The sequence below is a fragment of the Manis javanica genome, chromosome 1 (genome assembly GCF_040802235.1).
Source record: "Manis javanica isolate MJ-LG chromosome 1, MJ_LKY, whole genome shotgun sequence".
Taxonomy (NCBI): Eukaryota; Metazoa; Chordata; class Mammalia; order Pholidota; family Manidae; genus Manis; species Manis javanica.
The window spans coordinates 170,414,595-170,434,676 of record NC_133156.1 but is presented as its reverse complement, the minus strand read 5'-3'; the positions used below and the strand labels follow the sequence as shown (position 1 = coordinate 170,434,676).

Here is a 20,082-nt window from a genome sequence, read left to right as displayed (position 1 = left end):
GGAATACGTGATGGGCTTTAGAACTTTATTCTGGAAAATTGCAAACCGCTCCCTTCACCCATACTGCCTCTTCCACCACACTGGGTTATCTTAAAGCAAATCCTAGTCATATTATTTCTTCTCATTCAGGACATTTTAAGATGTCCTGATAGTTCTTTTACATTAAAAGCTTGGAGTCTAGTTAAGGAGAAAGAAGATATATGCAGAGAGATAAAAGAATGGTGTGGTGAGCCTGTATGATTTCCAGTAATCATGAGGCTGGCGGACAGTGCCAGAGCCCTTGGTAGTTTATAGAACAATGTCCTGTGTAGTTCCTAGGTGACAGTCATAGCCATCCGCTAGGGCGACAGGTGGGGATGGCCGTTTTCAGTCCCCGGGACAGGCGAGTAACTGCAGGGAGCAGTGGGTGGCAGGGCCAAGCAGCCAGGGCAGGCCGCTCCTGAGAGCTTCTGTGGCCCATGAGCAGCCCACTGAAAAAAATACCTCTGAGGAGGCCAGGGAGGTGCCTCAGGTGCTCCAGATTCCTGTGCGGGATGCCTGAGCGCGAGGTCGCAGCGCCCTCTCATGGTCAGTCAAGGTGGAGAGCACAGCACCACACTTCCACCCTGCCTCAAACCTGGCCTGTCCCCTCCAGCACAGCTCTCTTTAACTGTGCCAAATCATTGCCTGGCCCCCACCCATCCTGTGGCCCTCCCAGCCCACTCCAGGGGGCAAGGGTCTCTCTCTCTTCCCCCTACACATTGTCCCTCTGCATGTTGTCTAAAATCTCCATCTACTTAAGAGGAAGTGAGTTTCCTTTAAAACTAGCACATGTACTCTGAGTTTCCCATCCTTCCTGTTGCAGGGAGCAGTCGGTCACTGAAAAAATAAGAAGCCTGTATCCAGCCTCGTCCTCCTGTGAGCATTATCCTATTTCCTTTCTGATGTTTGCCGGCCAACCTCTCACACAGGAGGAGCCAGACCTTCACTTCCGTCACTGTGTCATTTTAGCTCCCAACCCATGTAGCCTGGCTTAGCTCGCCGGTTGCATCTACTGCCAAAGTCAATCATTTCCCTACTTTTCTCAACACAGGAGACATCTAACATTATTAAAACCCTCTGCTTCCTCCCCTCCTTTTTGCCCTGGCTCCAAGAGACTGTGTTAATACACAGGGCCAAGTTCTTTGCCCTCTCTGAGCTTCCATTTCTTCCTAGACTCGTCCTCAAATAAATCAGCTACTCATCCTCACTTATTATCTCAGTATAAGTGACATAAAAATATATGAGACCCCTAAACACTCCACAAGGTTACGTCCCCGTAGCTCCAGCTATACACTGGCCATATGCACTGTACACTCCAGCTGTACACTCGTCAGCACTGTGGTGCAGCGGGGGCTCCTTGTTTTGTCCCAGAGAGGAGAAGCACGAACAGTAATGTCTACACTATATTTGCTGTAGACAGCAAAATGGGTAATTTTCTAGTAAATTGTGTAGTATCATACTCCGTATTCTAATATAGAAAAGCAGAAATGGGCTGCAAAACCTTCAGGAACATTTAGGGAGAAAACCTTAACTTGAAATTCTATACATTAAGCACAGACCACCACTTTCAGTTTTTAAGTCAGAGCATCTCATTCTGACTTCCGAGATGCATGTGTGTATAGGACCAAAGCGTGAATTACCTGCGGAGCATGATGGGGGGTGGAGGTGGGGAGGTTGTATAATACAGTGAGTTTAAATCCCAGCTCTACCTCTTCTATTTGTGCAGCTTCAGGCAAATTACCTCATCTCTCTTTGCCTCCGTTTTCTTGTCTGTAAAATGAGAATTAGAAGAGGACTGGACCTCACAGCTGTGCCTCCCTCAGCCAGTGCACTATAATGATTTCAGAATTGTACCTAGCACGGACTAAACCCTCAATAACTGTTGGTTACTGTTCTTCCCACCACCACCATTACTATCAGTAAGTACCACTACTGTTAATAGGACAGAGAGCGAACAATTAAAATACTTTTAATTAGCTAAGAGGTGATGAGGGTCTGAATGAGGTGCCAGATCAAATGGACAGATTGCAAAGGTAACAGAGATAATGAGCGTATAGAATTTGCATCTCATCTCCTAAGGATGTGATTTAATTGGTCTGGGGTGAGGCTGCTGTCTTAGTTTTTTAAGCTCTCCAGGAGATTCTCAGGGGCAGCCAGAATTGAGAACTCTTGCCCTAATTGCAAATCAGAGGCAAAAGGGAAGGAGGAACTGGAGGTGATCGCAATTTACTAGGTGCTGATTTCTCTAGGCGAGAGGTGTAAGCAGGACTTGAAGGTGACCAGCAACCTTGGTCCGCGTGGGTTTGGATGCTGGCATTTTTATTAGAAAGATGAAAGTATTTGTTATGAAATTTCTTTTAGAATCATGAGCAAAATATTTTAAGATAAAGGTTGCCCTGGGAGAAGGGCAAATGAAGGAAACAGCCTGCATATTTGCCAAGACTTAGTGAGTCATGTCGAAGCTGCCTATCAAGGAAATGTGTATAAACAAGCCATAACTGGGCCAGGGTGGAGACGGAGTTAAGTGTTATTACTTCTTGGATTTTTGTGCCTTAAAAACAAGCTCTAAAAACTGCACAGCAATGATATTTTATATGTAACTGTTTATAATATCTGATCACTATAATCCCCTTGAACGCAGACTGTTATGCAGACCCCTCTCTGTAGCCGAATGTGCCTGGCCCCGTCTTTCCATCCACTCTCTCCCTGGAGACTGTGCCCAGCCACGCAAAACAAATATATGCACTAACTTGAAGATAGGAATTGCATCTGTTCTGCTCACATTTGTTTACCCAGCACCTGTCATAATGCCTGGCACAGAGAAGGTACTCAAGGAACATTTGTGAATGAATAAAGGAATAAAGGAGCTGGAGAAATGTGGTACCCCTTCCAACCCCCTCTCTACTCCTGGATCCAGTCCCTCTTCTCACACAGAATTTTTTAAATTATTTTTTGAAATCATGAAAGTAATGCATGTGCCAGTGTAGAACACTTGGGGAAATGCCAACACCCACAGAAGACCTACAGTCCCACAACCCACAAGCCTTTTGCTACATAGCACTTGAGTCTCCTGTGTGTGTGTGTGTACCTGTAATTTGCTAAGTGATGATCAAATGCTTCCTTTAGTAATAGTACACACCCTGCTTTAGTGGTAAGCACTTTCAGAAGGAAGTTCTTGAGCTTCATGTCCAATGAGTAATCAATCATCAGGCAATGCGTGGAAACCCTCCTTCTAAAGAATAGCAGTCTCACTGCTCTGCCTTTGAGCTGAGAAGCCCAAGTTTTGCTTAGCATGCCGGTTCTCAATGAGCATTCACTAAGGCTTACCTTTGGAACTGTACTTAGTTTCTCCTATGGGCCAATATACCTGTATAGTCACGTCACCTGTCACTGCCCTCTTCTACCTCCAGTACTGATTTCAGTTCTTATTATACTGTATGAAACTTTTATTTGAATATAACTTAAACTTCCAGAAAATTTGCAAGAATAATACAAGGGGCTCCCATATACTCTTTATCCAGAGTCAGAAATTTTGCCCCATGCTTTGCACCCTGTATGTATGTGTATACACACACATCCAGGCTTGGTTTTTCTTTAACAATTTGAGAGTAAGTTGAAGACATTGAGCCTTTTTACTCCTAAATACTTTAGATGTATTTCCTAAGAACAAAGGTAGATACTATCTTACAATGACCATGGTACAGCTGTCAAAATCAAGAAATTAACTTTTTGTATTATTATCTACCCCCACAATACATATGCAGATTTTGGCAGATGTCCCAATAGTGCCCCTTATAGCCGTGTGTTTTTTCCTGGTCTGAGGTCAGCCCAGGATCACATGCTGTGTTCAGTTGCTGAGTCCCTTTCTATCTCCTGTAATCTAGTGGAGATCCTTAGCCTTTGTCTTTCCTGACCTTGACATTGTCTGAGACCTGCCGATCAGCTGTTTTGTAGAATGTTCCTCAGTTTGGGTTTGTCAGCTGTTTCCTTGTGGTTAGATTCAGGTTGTAAATCGGGGGCAAGAACTCACTGCACGAGGTGTCCTCGGTGCATCACACTGGGAGGCAGGCCCCCATGGCCCTTGGCCTAGTATTGGGGGTGCTGGCTCTGGTCATTGGCTAAGGCCGCGTCTGCCGTGTGTTTCCGCTGTGCAGTGACTCTTTTTCCCCGTGTAATTATGTAATTAGTGAGTGCTCTGCAGGGAGAGGTTTGAAGCTGTAAATAGCCCGTTTCTCATTGCACTTTCACCCACTAGTTTTGCATGCAGGATGATTATCTAACTCCATCATTCCTTTTATCAGTTGCTGCTATTGAGATTTAGCTCTCGGGAATTCTTCATATCTCCCAGCTCATTAATCTTAGTATAGAGCAGAATGTACATTGTGGCAAGTCAGATCTGTGCATTGATTAACACTGATGAAAAGATGATAGAAGAAAAACTGAAAATCTAGTCTACAAATAGTGTTACTTAGGAAAAGACCAAAACAGGTGATAATGACAAAGGCATTAAGAGAAGAAAGTTAAACTGGGCATTAAAAACAACAACTTAAATTTCTAGATTGCAAGGACTTACCTGAATTCTACAAAGTAAGTGAAAATTGGCACTCACCTAGACACGTCCCGGCAACAATTTGAATTGGTTTAAAGTTTTTCCTACAAGCATCTATGTTTGGGTGGGGGAGAGGGCTAGCATCAAAGAAAGAAAAATAAAGGTAACCTCAGGGTTCTCTTTTGCCATTTTTTTAAATGCAGAAAACAGGAAAGGGAGAGTTGCAGTAAAGATTTATCCCAAGAATTTGACACCCAATCCAATTTGCAAAGACCTCAGAAATGTAACACTGCTCAGGAGAAGGTCCTGAAGCATATTATGTGAGCCTTTTCTCCCTCCTGTTGCCCTGCAGAGCCTCTGGATTTACTTTTACATCTTCCATAGCCTGTAGCACACTGCTCGCCACAGATGAGGAGCTCAGAAAGTGTTCGTTAATATATTAATAGAGACCCTCCTCTTCTCATTTTCTTCTCTCTACTCCTGTCCCTGGCCTCCTGGTGGTTCTTCAAACATGCCCACCTGCTGCCCACCTCAGAGTCACGGCCCTGCTGTTCCTTTCACCAAAATGCTCTTCCCCAGCATACCTACCTGTCTTGCTCTCCACTTCCTTCAGGTGTTTACTCCAAAGTCATTTTCTCATTGAGGACTTCCCTGGTCAACATTTCTCACAATCTCATACATTATGTATTTTCTGTCTCTCCAGTTAGAATGTAAGTACTGTGAAGATAGGTATTTTTGTCTAAATAAACAAGATTGTGTACTGTATTCACAAGACCCATCACAGTACCTGGCACATAGCAGATACAACATAAAGACTTGCTCCTACTGTTGTGATATGTATTTTCTGTATGGCCAGTTAGTCCAGCAATTCAGCCACATCATTAGAGACCCAAGTTCTTGCCACCCGCCAAGCTGGAATAGAGAACAACTTGTTTAGTTGTTGTTTAGTTAGAACACCGAATTGGCTGCCCAACTTGGTGCCTGCTGTGTAGACATTCTCCACAGACATTTACCCAATAAATAAAAGTGTGAATGTGAATTTTCATTTCCATTATCAGAGGAAAATTCTGATAGGAGACATTATGTTCAAATTCCCTTTCCTTAGTAGGATATGATGACAGAATTGACAAAGAGCTTACATTTTATCTTTAAAGTAGTATTTGTTAGAGAGTGGAGTGTGTGTATACAGAGAGAGAGAATTGGGTTTTTTCCCCCAACTTTAATTAAGTTCCTATTTGCCCCTGCTTCTATTATATGTAAATCGTTCAACCTTAATTTTTTACACCAGCCAACCAGCCTGCTCCCTCTGGAATATTTTGCTAATTTTAAGAAAGACGTAGGGATAGTTTAGAGACAGGTAGCCAGAAATAGTGGGGAACCCAAAAACTGTGGCATTTGAGGAAAATAAAGACAAGACCTCAGGGAATAAGGTAGTTATTTTCCAAGACTTGAGTTCACGTTATGTAGAGGGAACACTTACTTAAGTGATATGACAGTATCAACAGATAGGGAGGAGACATATAAGTATTTAAGGAAGAATTTTCTAGGACCTAGGACCTAGGCTTGGAAGGTGAATCCAGTTGGTTATCTCCAAAGAGGAGTGCAGCCACAGGAGGCTTCATTGGGGAATGGGGTGGGGGTGGGGGGACCACAGTCATTTTTATATTTTAATCTAAAAACCATAAGGAAGATATTAATCTTTACTGCATCTAATGTGAGGGGACCAATAGCAGGGGCTTCACCCATTGTTGATTTGCATCATACTGCAACATACTTTAATTTACCTGAGCCTAGCTATGTGGATTTACAGATTACTGAGTTTTAACTAAAATAACCCACAAGGAAATATATGAATAGCTTCCAAAGATTCCTGCAACAACCTTAGACTGGAAATAATCCTAGTAAGAGCACAAACCAAAGGAACATGGCAAAAGTGCTGCTTTATATCATTTGAATTGCATGATTCAAGAAAACCAGAGACCTGTCCTAGCTGATGATCTGCCCCAGATATGAGAATCAGAGTAACACTGAACATTGCAGTTGGACCTAGAAAGTCTTTGGAAACCCTTGTTGTTTTGCCATTGAGGATTCTCAGCAGGCATGCTGACCTTAAAGGGAGCTTTCAGACCCCATCCCCTTCCACAGGCATTAGGACGCTGAGTGCGCTGAGAGTTCGGGAACAATCTCAGTTCCTTTCTCCCCCAAGTCGTGCATTTAAGCATAGTCTCTTGAAAACAGTTCTGACCCTCAGCAGAGAAGGTTGCCTCTATCCATACAGACAATGAATGTGGATAGAACAGATTTCCTAAATATATCAGATCCAGTACAGTTAGCAAGCCAGTGGAATGCTGAGTATCTTTTCTGGCACTGGGCAGAGCTGGTGACTAGTCTGTGACTGCTTTGTGAGTGATGCCGCAAAGTTAAGGCTCATCTTTGCCTGATCTACAGAGCTTTAGCCTTCTGATCTGAAATGTGGGATCAGGAAATAAAAAGAATAGTGCAGAAACAGTGGGAGCCAGTTATTGAGAGAAGCAGCTGGCGGAGAGGGGCAGGGCCTTGCAGAGAGATCATGTGTGGAGAGGTGGCTTCTCCATCTGTGGTGGAGCTGTGTGACCTTAGCTTTACTTTGAGCTTGAGAGTGAGACCTGAACAAGGGGAGGAGAGGACACATTGCGCCCCTTGGCAGCCAGGAGTTTACAGAGGAACTTTGGCTTGGACCTACTCTAGAACAGACTGAAACAAATGGGAAACACGTGAGCGAGGAAAGGGTTGGGTCCCTGGGACTGACGGAAGGACTCATGTCCAAGACTGCCCTGAGATGCTCTTCCTCGGGTACATCTGGACTTGGCCACCTTGCCAAATAAACGCCTGTGTCCTCGCCTGTACATGGTGTTTATACCAGGGTTGTCCGCCCATGGGGGTACAGTGGTTCCCAACATTCCTGACCCTGACCTGAGTTTATGCTGCGGACATCTTGCCCTGGAGGGCAGCTGAAGAGAGAATAGAGCAGGAGTGTGTGTTGGGACTGTAGCCTCCAAGGAACCTTCTCCGGGTCAACCCAAAAGAGAGCATTTCTTGCTCATCTGTCCCACAGGCCGCATCTTCCCAGACTGACCAAGGAAAAGTGTACCTTCCTTTTTCTGAGCCTACTCCCTTCCAGGCCATTTTCTGGACAATGATGCCATCTAATGGGAACCAATGATAATGCATAGAGCTTTTAAGTGTTTCAAAAACAGCTCACTTTTCTCTGCTTTGTACTTAACCCTGCCACCCATTCATGCTGTCTGCCAGCTTCTAAAGAAGCCCAACTCAACAGCACATGGGCAGTGACGATTTCATAGTACTAGTAAGCATTTTAAGAAAGCTATATATACGTATATTAAATCATCACTTTGTACATTTTAAATATATTAACTTGTGTCAACTATACCTTAGTAAATCTGGAAAAAAAATTTTAATCATGGCTATAAACAATATAAATAAATAAACAGATGCACAAGAAGCCTAAATGAATTGGAGATATTATGAGACTAGTGGCTGTTTTAGCCTAGTGTGATTTTGTTTTCTGAATGCTTTATAATATAGTTTGTATTTCTTGTGTTCATTATATTTTTATAAATAATAACTGAAGTTGGAAAATACAGAAAAGGAAACAAAAATAACCTATAGTTCCACTGAAGCATATCTACTGTGTACATTTTGGTGGGCTTCTAGTCTTTTAATTCTAGAGTTTGTGTATTTTTTTTTTAATTGTAATCATTCTGTGTAATTCTTTTATCCTTCAGTGCTGCTTCTGTATGCTTTTACTAAAACCGTTTACACAAAGCTGCTTCCAGGAAAACACCATTGTATCATTTAGATTCATCAGGTACCTAGAAATCTGACCTTAAAATAATTTTTTATACTCTTAATTATGCTCTGTATTTGGGGACATGGAGATAGCCTCAAAAGTCAGTAAGGGAGCAGGTGAAAGAGTAAGAAAATAATGTTTGCATTTACTCTGCATCATCAAGTGAGAGCCCTGGGGCCAGTGATAAGAAGTTGCTGCAGGTGAGGTATCAGCAGGGCCTCTCCTTGTGCCAGCCCCACCTAGTGATTGTGTTTATGACTGGCCTGAACTTGGGGGCACCTCTGCTGGTCTGGGAGCTAGACCTCTAGGCTGGGGCCTGGCTCCATTACTCTGCCCTTTGTCTCTGCTTAGCCTCCCATAAATGGAGCAAGACTACGTAGGAGAAGTACAGAGTGGAGTTTGCATTATGAGCACCAAATGGCACATAGGAAAAAGGGGTTCATGGAATCTATGAAATGTAAAACTGAAATGGGAAGACAGCAGTGGGGAATTCTAGCCTCTGGCTGCCTCCAAATCATCATGTTTTTACAAATCTCTTTCGAAATAAATCTCTTCTCCACTTGTAACTCTTATTATCCAAAAAAATTTCTGTCAGTCCTTTCTCACGGACAGATATGTCTTTATTAGGCTTTTGGGGCAGCAGGTAGTACAAGAGAACACACTCTGGTTTGTTAGAGCTGTAAAAGGCTGATATGAATCCAGTTCTGCCATTTATTATCTCTGGGTCCTGGGCTCAGTCACTCTTACTGAGCTCGGTTTCCTCATCCCTCGGATGGGGATAGCTATAGCTTTCATGCTGGGTTATAATAAGAGCTAGACATCATACTATTATTGCATCATGCATCATAGTGAAGGTACTCAGTAAAATGTAGCTATTTTTATATTTTAAAAAATCCTTATTGTAAAGTCAGATTAGGTTAAAATAATTGAAAAATTAATTCAGTTTACCAGGACACAGGTGTTTCCCATTTTAACATCTCTGAAATCAGGATGTGTCAAATAACATGCCAGTGTTTTTTCTTTCTTAATCATTATATAAAATAATGGTACTCCTACTGTTGAGAATTAGGCTTGGGGTTGGTTAATGATTGTGCATTGAGTCCCCTATACAGAATTTTATTGTTGTTAACAACCATTTGATCAATAAATATGAGAGATGCTCTCTCAAAAAAAAAATAATAGTACTCAGCAAGGAGAAGACAAGTAATGACTTCAGAGCATCTTACTATGCTGATAGACAGTGACTGCAGTGGGGTGCGGTGGGAGACTTGATAATATGGGTGAATGTTGAAACCACAGTGTTCATGTGAAACCTTAGGATTGTATATCAATGTATAAATAAATAAAGTTTTTATAATAAAAGCTGGTACTGTAAAGGACATGTGGTCAGCAGAGTGTTTGAAGTACTACAGGGAGAATTGATCTGATGCTCTTGGGTTGTATCTGTAAAGCCTGAACATGCCAACTTGGTTATATGGGGTCCTATGGTGATGATTCTCCTACTGCTCTGTTCTCAGTCTCAGACTTGAACTTGTGACCTACTATTTCTATAAAATTTATTTGGGAAATATGTGTTGAACGTTTGTAAATTCACAGAGGTTATAGAGCACAGTCTATAGTTCAATAGCCTGTAGCATTTAGCACCACAGAGTATACATGAAGGGAATAATGGTGGGTGGTTGTGAAGAGGGTCTGTTGGTGGGTGGGTGTCATCTCCTCTAATTCTGCTGGTTTCTTCTCTGTTGCGAAGACCACTACTTTCTCTCCAGGGCTGTGTGAGGACAGAATGGGATGTCGCATGGAAAATACCCGGCACCTCCTCACCTCAGCCAGTATCAACAGATGTTGCTCTCCATCTCGTTGGCAACCATCCCTAGTCTTTTTCTCTCTCTTTCAGTCTAATAAAGTTCCCGTTGTTCAGCACCCGCATCACATGCACCCGTTGACGCCCCTCATCACCTACAGCAATGACCACTTCTCCCCTGGCTCCCCTCCCACCCACCTCTCCCCAGAGATCGATCCAAAGACAGGTGAGTCGGCTGCTAGAAGGGAAAGAAATGTTCTCTTCTCATGGACTTTGAAGACTTGCCCAGCTGCAGGTGGTGCCTCCCTAAACCAAGACCATTGTCCTAAGCGGAACATTTTCAAATAGAATGATCAATAGGACATAGAAGTGTAGCTATAAAGCAATAAGACTAGGTAGTGTTGTTTTGTTGTGTTTTTAGCTTGTTTACCAGACTGTCTATCCCAGGAAACCATAGTCTTTATAAATTTCCCACAGAGTTGTTGTGGCTCAAAGCATTTTTGGAGCCCCTCTTTAGAGAAATCACTGTTACTCTAAGTTACAGAAAATAAGGAGAACAAATAATGAAACAGAATCCCAAAGTGTATTTCTCCATGACTGAGGGCGTTATCTAGGGGGTGGGTAATTGATGACTCTAGGAGACTCTCAGCCCAGGATTTCCTGTCCCTCTCTTGTACGACTCCTACGTAAGCAGCTGCATGTTGACTCCTGAAGATAGGGATGGGAATCCATGTAGCCAGAGAGAGAAGCTGCATTAGTCCTGCCTTCCTTCCCTGAAAATGTCCTTGACTGACTGGCCAGCAGAGCTGGGGAGGTGACAGGACAAGGCTGATGAACAGAAGGGCCTCTCAGGCTTCAGAACACCTGGGCCCCAGGGCAGGGAACTTCCCATTTGTTGCTACTCTAAGGTGTAATGGTAGGGCCAGTCTGACACATCTCTCTTTGGAGGCAGGTATCCCCCGGCCCCCTCACCCATCTGAGCTGTCTCCATATTACCCACTATCTCCTGGAGCTGTCGGACAAATCCCCCATCCCCTTGGCTGGCTCGTCCCACAGTAAGGAAACTTGCGACCTCTCTTACCCTCCCTTCCTTATGCTAAGCTTTGCCTTCTATACCTCCGGCCCACTCTGGGGTCTCTATACGGGCACCCTGGCCCTGAATAGGGGAGCCCTTGCACCAAAGCCCAAGACTCAGACCTCCCTGCTCTCCCCAGGTAGCTTTCTCCAGCTCTTCCCATTTCCTGCCCTTCATTTCTCCTCCTTTCTTCCCAGCCCCCTCTCCTTCCCTGTTTTTATCAAGATGCTGACCAGACTTCCTTTCTCCTGTCCCTTACAGGCAAGGACAGCCCATGTACTCCCTTCCTCCTGGCGGCTTCCGGCACCCCTACCCTGCCCTCGCCATGAACGCCTCCATGCCCAGGTGAGTCTGGGGCTGGGCCCCGAGCATGCGGTGGCAGTGCAGGGACTGCTAGCTAACCACCGTCCTTGCTGTTGCTGGACATAGAACAGCCTTCTTAGCAGTCAGCCTGGCCACAGGCTCTTACCACCTCTCTCTGATAAGGCGCTGCCTCGTGCCCCATGGTCGGAACAGAGACCACAGACCCAGCTCACTGTTCCATCTCTCTAAGAGAAGACATTCAAAGCCCTGGCACTCAACCCTCCTGCCATGTCCCCCAGCATGCTGGGCCTTGTGCATTTTGAGTACATCACACTGAAGCCAGAGATGGGAGAAGACTGCTTTTTCCTGAAGTGATGTCAGGAAAGGGGACAGTAAACGAGGATTTCTGTCTCTGGCCAGATCCACCTGACAATGGTACCTCAGTGACAAAGGAAAGGCAACCCACAGCACAAGCCCTATTTCCCAATGTGTACCCAGTCCCTGACCCACTGCACCTCCTGTTGTTTTCATCCTACTGTGTCCAGCATCAGATACAGGAACCTGTGCATTTGTGAGGGAAGGGGAGGTTTGTTGGGTATCTCCCAAACCTGGTTCTGTCGAGGTCAATGAATGGCCTTCCATCCCTCAAACGCCACCCCAGCAGAGATATTGACATGCCTCTGCCATGAAGGCAGGGGGACATGCGTGTCCTCTGGGGTGACAAGCACTCAGCCTGACCACCCCCCACCATTGTCATTTGTCTCCACCTGGTAGCCTGGTTTCCAGTCGCTTCTCCCCTCACATGGTGGCTCCCGCCCATCCTGGTCTGCCCACCTCAGGGATCCCCCACCCCGCCATTGTCTCCCCCATCGTCAAGCAGGAGCCGGCACCCCCCAGCCTGAGCCCAGCCGTGAGCGCGTGAGTAACAGCCCCTGGATTGGGGTGGCTGGCCTCAGAGCAGCACCTCCACTTACTCTTCTGTCCCGGTGGCCTTCAGCAGCCCAGCACCAACACCTCCCTCAGCCGTGTCCTATCTCTGGGGGATTGTTCGCATCCTCTCAGACACCTCAGATCTTTTCTCACATTAAGGAAAGTTTCAAAATCAGGATTCAGAGGCTGAAAGAGAACCTGAAAAAGCTTCAGCTTCCTTCCCACTCCCTGTACATATGAAATTGCGAGGCCCAGAAAGGATTTTCTCAGTGTCACATGGGAGAGATTAGCGCAAAGGGCCTGCTTTGTCCACTACACCAAAAAGACAGCAGGAAAGCCAAAATCAGTGTCCCCTGGTCGAGGGGACCCCCACTCTCTGCCCAAAGCGCCCTGCCCCCCTTCCTCTTTGTCACTGGGGCCCGTGCCTCCCTGTGCTGCTAGGTTGGGAAATGATCTCTGAGAATATGGCGGGAGGTAATTTGGACGTTAGGAGCTCGGGTGCAGAAAGCAGCCTTTCGGGTGAATTAGCTTTCAGGCAGCTCCTCTGGCGCCTCCCCTCCAGCAGTCCCTGAGAGGCAGGGACCGGGGGCAGCCGACTCATGCTAACGTCCAGCCTTGTGACTGCCCAGGAAATCACCAGTCACGGTGAAAAAGGAAGAAGAAAAGAAACCCCACGTGAAGAAGCCCCTTAATGCCTTCATGTTATATATGAAGGAGATGCGGGCCAAGGTGGTGGCTGAGTGCACCCTGAAGGAGAGCGCGGCCATTAACCAAATCCTGGGAAGAAAGGTAAGACCTGCCCTTGGCCGCCGGGCTGGCGGGTCCGCGGCCCCTGCATTCATCGCTCCCTGTCGGCTCTGGCCCTCTTCCCCCGCAGTGGCACAACCTGTCCCGAGAAGAGCAGGCCAAGTATTACGAACTGGCCCGGAAGGAGCGGCAGCTTCACTCCCAGCTCTACCCAACCTGGTCAGCCCGGGACAACTACGTAAGTGGCCGCTCAGTCCTCAGAGCGGCATCTGCAGGGGGAGGGGGGAAAGTAGCCGAGCACACTGTGAGGGTGCCTAAGGCCAGGGGAGTCTGTGTTTCTCTGGCAATAAGGAAGGCATGTTACAGTCTCACGAGGTCAACAAGGGCATGGATTTGGTGTCCTGAGGGCAGACTTAAATTTGTGCCCCTTCCATTTGAAATGAACTCAGCCTCTGGCTCCATGAATCCTGGCAGTGTGAGCTGTGTGCTAGCTCTGGCAGTAAGAGTCTCTAGCCAAAGATTTTTAACCTGGTGTTCAGAGACTGATATATGTACCTCAGGTGACACATCAGCCTATTCTCTGAAATGAGGCAGATTTTTGAATTTATGTTCATATTTGCCTTTTTCTGCTAAGAGGGTTCATAGCAGCAATCAATTTTCAGGGATCCCTCAAAAAATATCAAGAACCATGCTGTTCTAGGGAGAGAAATGGAAAAACCAGCCAAAGGGCAGGGAAAGGGTGGAGCCTCTGAGAAGGCCAGGAGCCCGGGGTGGAAGGGAAGGGAGGGCGGCACCCCAGGAAGGCTCAGCCTGCCTCCTTGTGAGGCTCCTGGGGAAGTGTGATCTGAGTGGCCTCCTCTCCCCACCCCTCACCCACAGGGCTCCAGAGCAGGGCAGGCAATATCCTGTCTCCCCTCTTCGTATCTGGGAGCCCTTCTGAAAAGCTGGTCATTCTGTCCCTGGTTACCTGTTCCTTTGGCCATGTTTTTCAGGGTAAGAAAAAGAAGAGGAAGAGAGAAAAGCAGCTGTCGCAGACACAGTCCCAGCAGCAAGGCCAGGAGGCCGAGGGTGAGTCCTAAGCAGGTACCCCACCCCGCTGCTGTCACAGCCGCCCCAGCGTGAGCATTACTCCTGGGTCTCTCACGGGTGCAGCAACGGTGCTGTGTTATGAGAACTGCCATTCCCAGGGCCCCTGCCTCATGGAAGCCTCATGTGTACTCAGGTGGGTGTTATTACCATCCTCTTTTTGGAAATGACAGACTAAGAGGCTCAGAGAAGTGAAGGGATTTTCCCAGCCACTCTGCTTGTGAAACGGTGGAGGGAGGATTTGACCCCAGCACTTTCTCACTCAGAAGCCTAGGTGCCTTGCAGTTCCATTGAGTTGCATCTTATCTGAGGTTTCTAAAATCAGTGCATAAGGTAAAAATTGAATGTAGTTGAAATACCACCCGCCAGTGAGTCCAGCAGAATCAGGGTTTCCTCCATGTGTGGTTGGTCTGACACCAGAATGGTAATTTGCTCAGGTTTGGGGTCCACTATGCGTCGGAAATTTGTTCTGTGTCTTTTACACCAGAATCACACCTTGCACAGAGGTGCTCCCACTGTGACAAGCTTTTGGATCACACCTGCCATCTCATGCTTGCTCCAGGACAAAGGTCAAACTGCTGGTGCCATCTAAAATGCTTTAGCTCTCTTTTCTTTTTGTCTTCCTTTTTTCTTCTTTGTCTCTCATTTTCTTTTTCTTCCATTCTTTCTAGTATCTGTATGATGTGCATATTCTTCTACACAAGTAGTAGCATGTATATGATGCAGAATTCCCTGTATGCTATGTTGCTTAGCAGGTGCTACACCATCTGCTGGTACCACAGACCAAAGATTGTACAGTAAACTGAGTGGAAATCCATCCCCCAAACAGTGAGATTTAGGCAGGAAAGACAGTAACTGCAATAGACTGAGCTGTTTTTCCTCCAATCAGATACTGAATAGGCTTTGTCACAGTGGCGTTGCCCCAGCTCAGTTGCTGAAGGTGTCCTTGACTGCTGCTTCCTCATCTTGAAAGCGTTTGACGTAATTCCAGTCCTTGCTCCCCTCCCTCTTGGCATGCTCGTGTTTCCAGAGTCGACGAGCGTGTCCGCTATCCTACACCCTCCACCTCACTCAGAGCTGCCAGCTGCTGCTTACTCTTTCTTATGTGTTTTTCCCGCTAGGTGCTCTGGCCTCCAAAAGCAAGAAGCCATGTGTTCAGTACCTGCCCCCTGAGAAGCCTTGTGACAGCCCTGCCTCTTCCCACGGCAGCATGCTGGACTCCCCAGCCACCCCCTCCACGGCCTTGGCCTCACCGGCTGCCCCTGCTGCAACCCACTCGGAACAAGCGCAGCCCCTCTCCCTCACCACCAAGCCAGAGACCCGGGCCCAGCTGGCCCTCCACTCGGCTGCTTTCCTGTCAGCTAAGGCTGCAGCCACCTCCTCTGGCCAGATGGGCAGCCAGCCCCCACTCCTCTCCCGGCCCCTGCCCCTCGGGTCCCTGCCCACAGCTCTGCTGACTTCTGCCCCGTCCTTCCCAGCCGCACTCCATGCCCACCAGGCCCTCCCAGTACTGCAGGCCCAGCCTCTTTCCTTGGTCACCAAGTCTGCCCACTAAGCTGCCCCCTGACCTCTGCAGGCTGTCAGGTGACTCAATTGAGTAGTAATGATTCAGAAGAAAAAAAAGGAAACTTTATTGGTCAATATTTGACCACTCTGGACTGCTCTGTAAAGTGCCTGGTAACCATAGCGCTTTACGTTTTGTAGATGTAACCAGTAGCTGATGTTAAGGCTTTTTTAAAAAAACAGAACAAAACAAACAAAAAAAAAATTCTTTAAAAGAAAGAGAACTGAAAAGTAGTGTGTTCTTCCTGTATGTGCAGTGGCAGACGGACCTGAGCAGAAGGCACCTTTCTGTCTTTCTTCCTTCCCGCCTTCCTCTCTCTTCACATCGGGGCCCCCACCTTCTCCCACCCAGACTGCATGTTGGCCCTCGCTGCAAATTCTAGCCTTTTGCCTCTTCATCTGGATCCTGTTCCCGGACATTTCCCTTTATCGCACCCAGATTTTTCTCCTTAGCTCAACTCTCGGTTCTCGCCTTCATCTGTTCCATCCTCTGCCCAGTGTACGGCTGTCACCAGGTGAGGAGACACCTCCGCCTGGTTTGTCTCCACCAGCATCCCCTTCCCCTCAGTGGGCCCTACCCGCCAGCCTCCAGCTTTTGGTGGGGAAAGAGGTCCTCTGAAATGGTTCTTCCCCACATTGAACAGGGACTCAAGGTGCCTGCCACCTGCTCAGCGAAGTCCACGTCCCACCTGTTGCCAGTCGCAGTCTCCCCCTCACATCCCACGATGGCAGGCAGGACCTGGCTGCACAGCCTGGCTTCTGTCCCCTGGGTCAGAGCTAGCACAATCTGCCAAAGTTTGAAAGGCCCTCCTCCCTACCCCTGTCACCTCACATGCTTCTTCTGTGTGTATTTTTTTGTTTTTATGGGGTTTTTTGGAGCAATTTAAACTCCCAGTTGTTTATTTTCACAAAAGAAAAATAAAATTGCAGTTGCAAGACCTTTTCTGAGTATTTCAGTCCTTTTGTTGAATCAAGCCCCCTTCTTGATCCCCTGTGCTAGATTTTTGCAGGGGAGGAGGAATTAAAAACATGCCTGGTATAATTAGGAAAATCCAATGCAGTGTCCAGCCTCCAATGTACATACACCAGTATTAATAACTGAGATCAAAGGGAAGAATCTTTTTATTTTCATTTGTCTTTTCTTACATGCCAGTGTTCACTTGTCTTCTGACATGGCCAAGATGTAAGGGGCATCCTTTGGTTTCTTTGCATGGTACCTAGGACTGCAATTAGTTTTTTTGTAACAACTTTAGAGATATAATTCACATAATGTACAATTGATTCATTGAATACAATTAAATGGTTTTTACTATGTTCAAAGTTATTTATCCATCATCATAATCAATTTTTCATCACTCCAAAGAAACACTTTAGAAATCACCCTCCGTTTCCTCCTTCCCACCCCCACCCCAGCTCTACACAACCACTAATCTACTATCTGTCTCTGGATTTGTCTATTCCAGACATTTCATTTAAATGAATTCATATAATATAACATGGCCCTTCCCCACCGACTTCTTTTAGCATGATGTTTCAAAATCCATCCATGTTATAGCAAGTATCAATATTTCATTCCTTCTTTATGGTAAAATACATGTAATAACATAAAATTTGCCATTTTAACCATTTCTAAGTGTACAGTTCAATGGCATTAATTACATTCACACTGTTGTGCAACCATCACCACTATTTCCCAAACCACCATTACACAAACAGAATCTCTATAACCATTAAGCAATAACTTGTTCATTCCCCCTCCTGCCAGCCCCTGGGTAAAGTTTATTGTCTTATTTTAATAAATTGCCACAGCCACTCCAACCTTCAGCAACCACCACCCCATTCAGTCAGGAGCCATCAACACTGTGGCAAGGCCCTCCACCAGCAAAAAATTCTGTGACTTACTGAAAACTTGGATAATGGTTTGCAATTTTTAGCTAAGGTATATACATTGGGGTTTTTGTTGTTTTAGACATAATGTGATTGCATACTTACTGGACTACACATAACTTTTTATTAAGGTATCGTTGATACACAATCTTATAAAGCACGTGTGCAACGTCATGGTTACAACATTCACCCATATTATCAAGTCCCCAACCACCCCACTGCAGTCATTGTCATCAGTGTAGTAAGATGGTATAGAGTCACTACTTGTCTTCTCTGTGTTATACTGCCTTCCCCATGGACTACACATAACTTTTATATACACTGATAAGTCAAAACATTCATGTGGCTTGCTTTGAGTAGGACAATTACTTTATTGAGGTGGTTGAGAACTGGACCTGCACCGTCTCTGAGGTATGTCTGAAATTTGCCTTTCTCTTTCTCCATACACACACTCCTGCCAAGCCAGTTTCCTTTAATGTTAATTAAATATTTATTTAAGGGAGGTAGAGAGAATTTTCTTTTAGAAAAAGATTCCTTTACCAAGTCACTTTAGCCAAAGCTGAGTCACAGTTCTGAAGCAATTTGGTAAAAAATGTCTCACTTATCTGTTGTTACTCTTCTCTTCTCTCCTTGGTAATGAGGGTGTGTGTAAGAGATTTTCTTAAAACAGAAACACTGAGAAGCATATTAAAGGGTTTTTAAGAGTACTTGCTTTATATAAAGAGCTCGTGCACCTCAACAAACAAAAAGCAAATAATCCAATAAAAAAATGGTCAGAGTAGCTGAACAGACAGTTCTCCAAAGAAGAAATTCAGATGGCCAACAGACACATGGAAAGATGCTCCACATTGCTAGTGATCAGAGAAATGCAAATTAAAACCACAATGAGATATCACCTCACACCAGTAAGGATGGCCACCGTCCAAAAGATAACAACAAATGTTGGCGAGGATGTGAAGAAAGGGGAACCCTCCTGCACTGCTGGTGGGAATGTAAATTAGTTCAACCATTATGGAAAGGAGTATGGAGGTTCCTCAAAAAACTCAAAATAGAAATACCATTTGACTTAGGGAATTCCACTCCTAGGAATTTACCCTAAGAATACAGCAGCCCTGTTTGAAAAAGACATATGCACCCCTATGTTTATCATAGCACTATTCACAATAGCCAAGAAATGGAAGCAACCTAAGTGTCCATCAGTAGATGAATGGATAAAGAAGATGTGGTACATATACACAATGGAATATTATTCAGCCATAGGAAGTAAACAAATCCTACAATTTGCAATAACATGGATGGAGCTAGAGGATATTAAGCTCAGTGAAATAAGCCAGGCGGAGAAAGACAAGTATCAAATGATTTCACTCATCTGTGGAGTATAAGAACAAAGAAAAAAACTGAAGGAACAAAACAGCAGCAGACTCACAGAATCCAAGAATAGACTAAGTTACCAAAGGGAAAGGGACTGGGGAGGATGGATGAGAAGGGAGGGAGAAGGGGGTGGGGGGAGGAAAGAAACGGAGCATTATGATTAGCATGTATAACGTGGGGTGGGGGCACGGGGAGGGCTGTACAACACAGAGAAGACAAGCAGTGATTCTATGACATCTCACTATGCTGATGGACAGTGACTATAATGGGGTATGTAGGGGGAACTTGGAGATGGGGGAGTCTAGTAAACATAATGTTCCTCATGTAATTGTAGATTAATGATACCAAAAAAAAAAGTGCAACTTAGAATTGAGGAAATACTATGTAATACATCAAGGCTAATTATATTCACAAGTTTGATCATTGGCTTTATAGACAACTTTATATATTGTGCTTTTATTTATATATTATATATGTATGCATTTTAAGATTTCAATTAAAAATATTCCATTAGTAAAAAAAAAAAAAAAGTACTTGCTTGTGACAACTACATTTATGCCATGTACTGTTGCTTGAAATTCTTCAGAATTTCAACTGATGAGAACTACATGCCATGTAACCTAGAAACTGTACTCAACAGAGCAGTGTCATTTCCCGTGGCAACTGCAATCCTTTTTGGTGGGATTACATTTCAACCTAGTTAACTGGCATGTTTTCTGACATCCTTTCTGGACAATTCCCAGGTCACTTACCCTGAACCTGGCTCTGCTCCAGCCTCACACACACACACGCACACATTTTATATTTGTGTGCCTCACTTGGTTACGTGCTCCATTAAGTTAGGGCTTATAATTTCTTTAATCACTGTCTACAAAGCACTTAGCCTGGCAGATGTT

The 20,082-nt window shown here is 45.3% G+C and overlaps 1 protein-coding gene across 1 annotated transcript in view; it reads left to right on the top strand.

Moving 5' to 3' along the window:
• TCF7L1 (transcription factor 7 like 1) overlaps positions 1 to 16,866 on the top strand; it is a 139,107-nt gene extending 122,241 nt beyond the window's left edge. The window contains exons 5-12 of the mRNA XM_017674300.3: positions 10,318 to 10,450; positions 11,177 to 11,279; positions 11,561 to 11,644; positions 12,377 to 12,520; positions 13,162 to 13,321; positions 13,410 to 13,517; positions 14,272 to 14,347; positions 15,487 to 16,866. Coding sequence (XP_017529789.2) covers positions 10,318 to 10,450; positions 11,177 to 11,279; positions 11,561 to 11,644; positions 12,377 to 12,520; positions 13,162 to 13,321; positions 13,410 to 13,517; positions 14,272 to 14,347; positions 15,487 to 15,920 — 1,242 coding nt within the window. The 3' untranslated portion in view covers positions 15,921 to 16,866. The remainder of the gene's footprint in view (positions 1 to 10,317; positions 10,451 to 11,176; positions 11,280 to 11,560; positions 11,645 to 12,376; positions 12,521 to 13,161; positions 13,322 to 13,409; positions 13,518 to 14,271; positions 14,348 to 15,486) is intronic.
• The last annotated feature ends 3,216 nt before the right edge of the window (positions 16,867 to 20,082 follow it).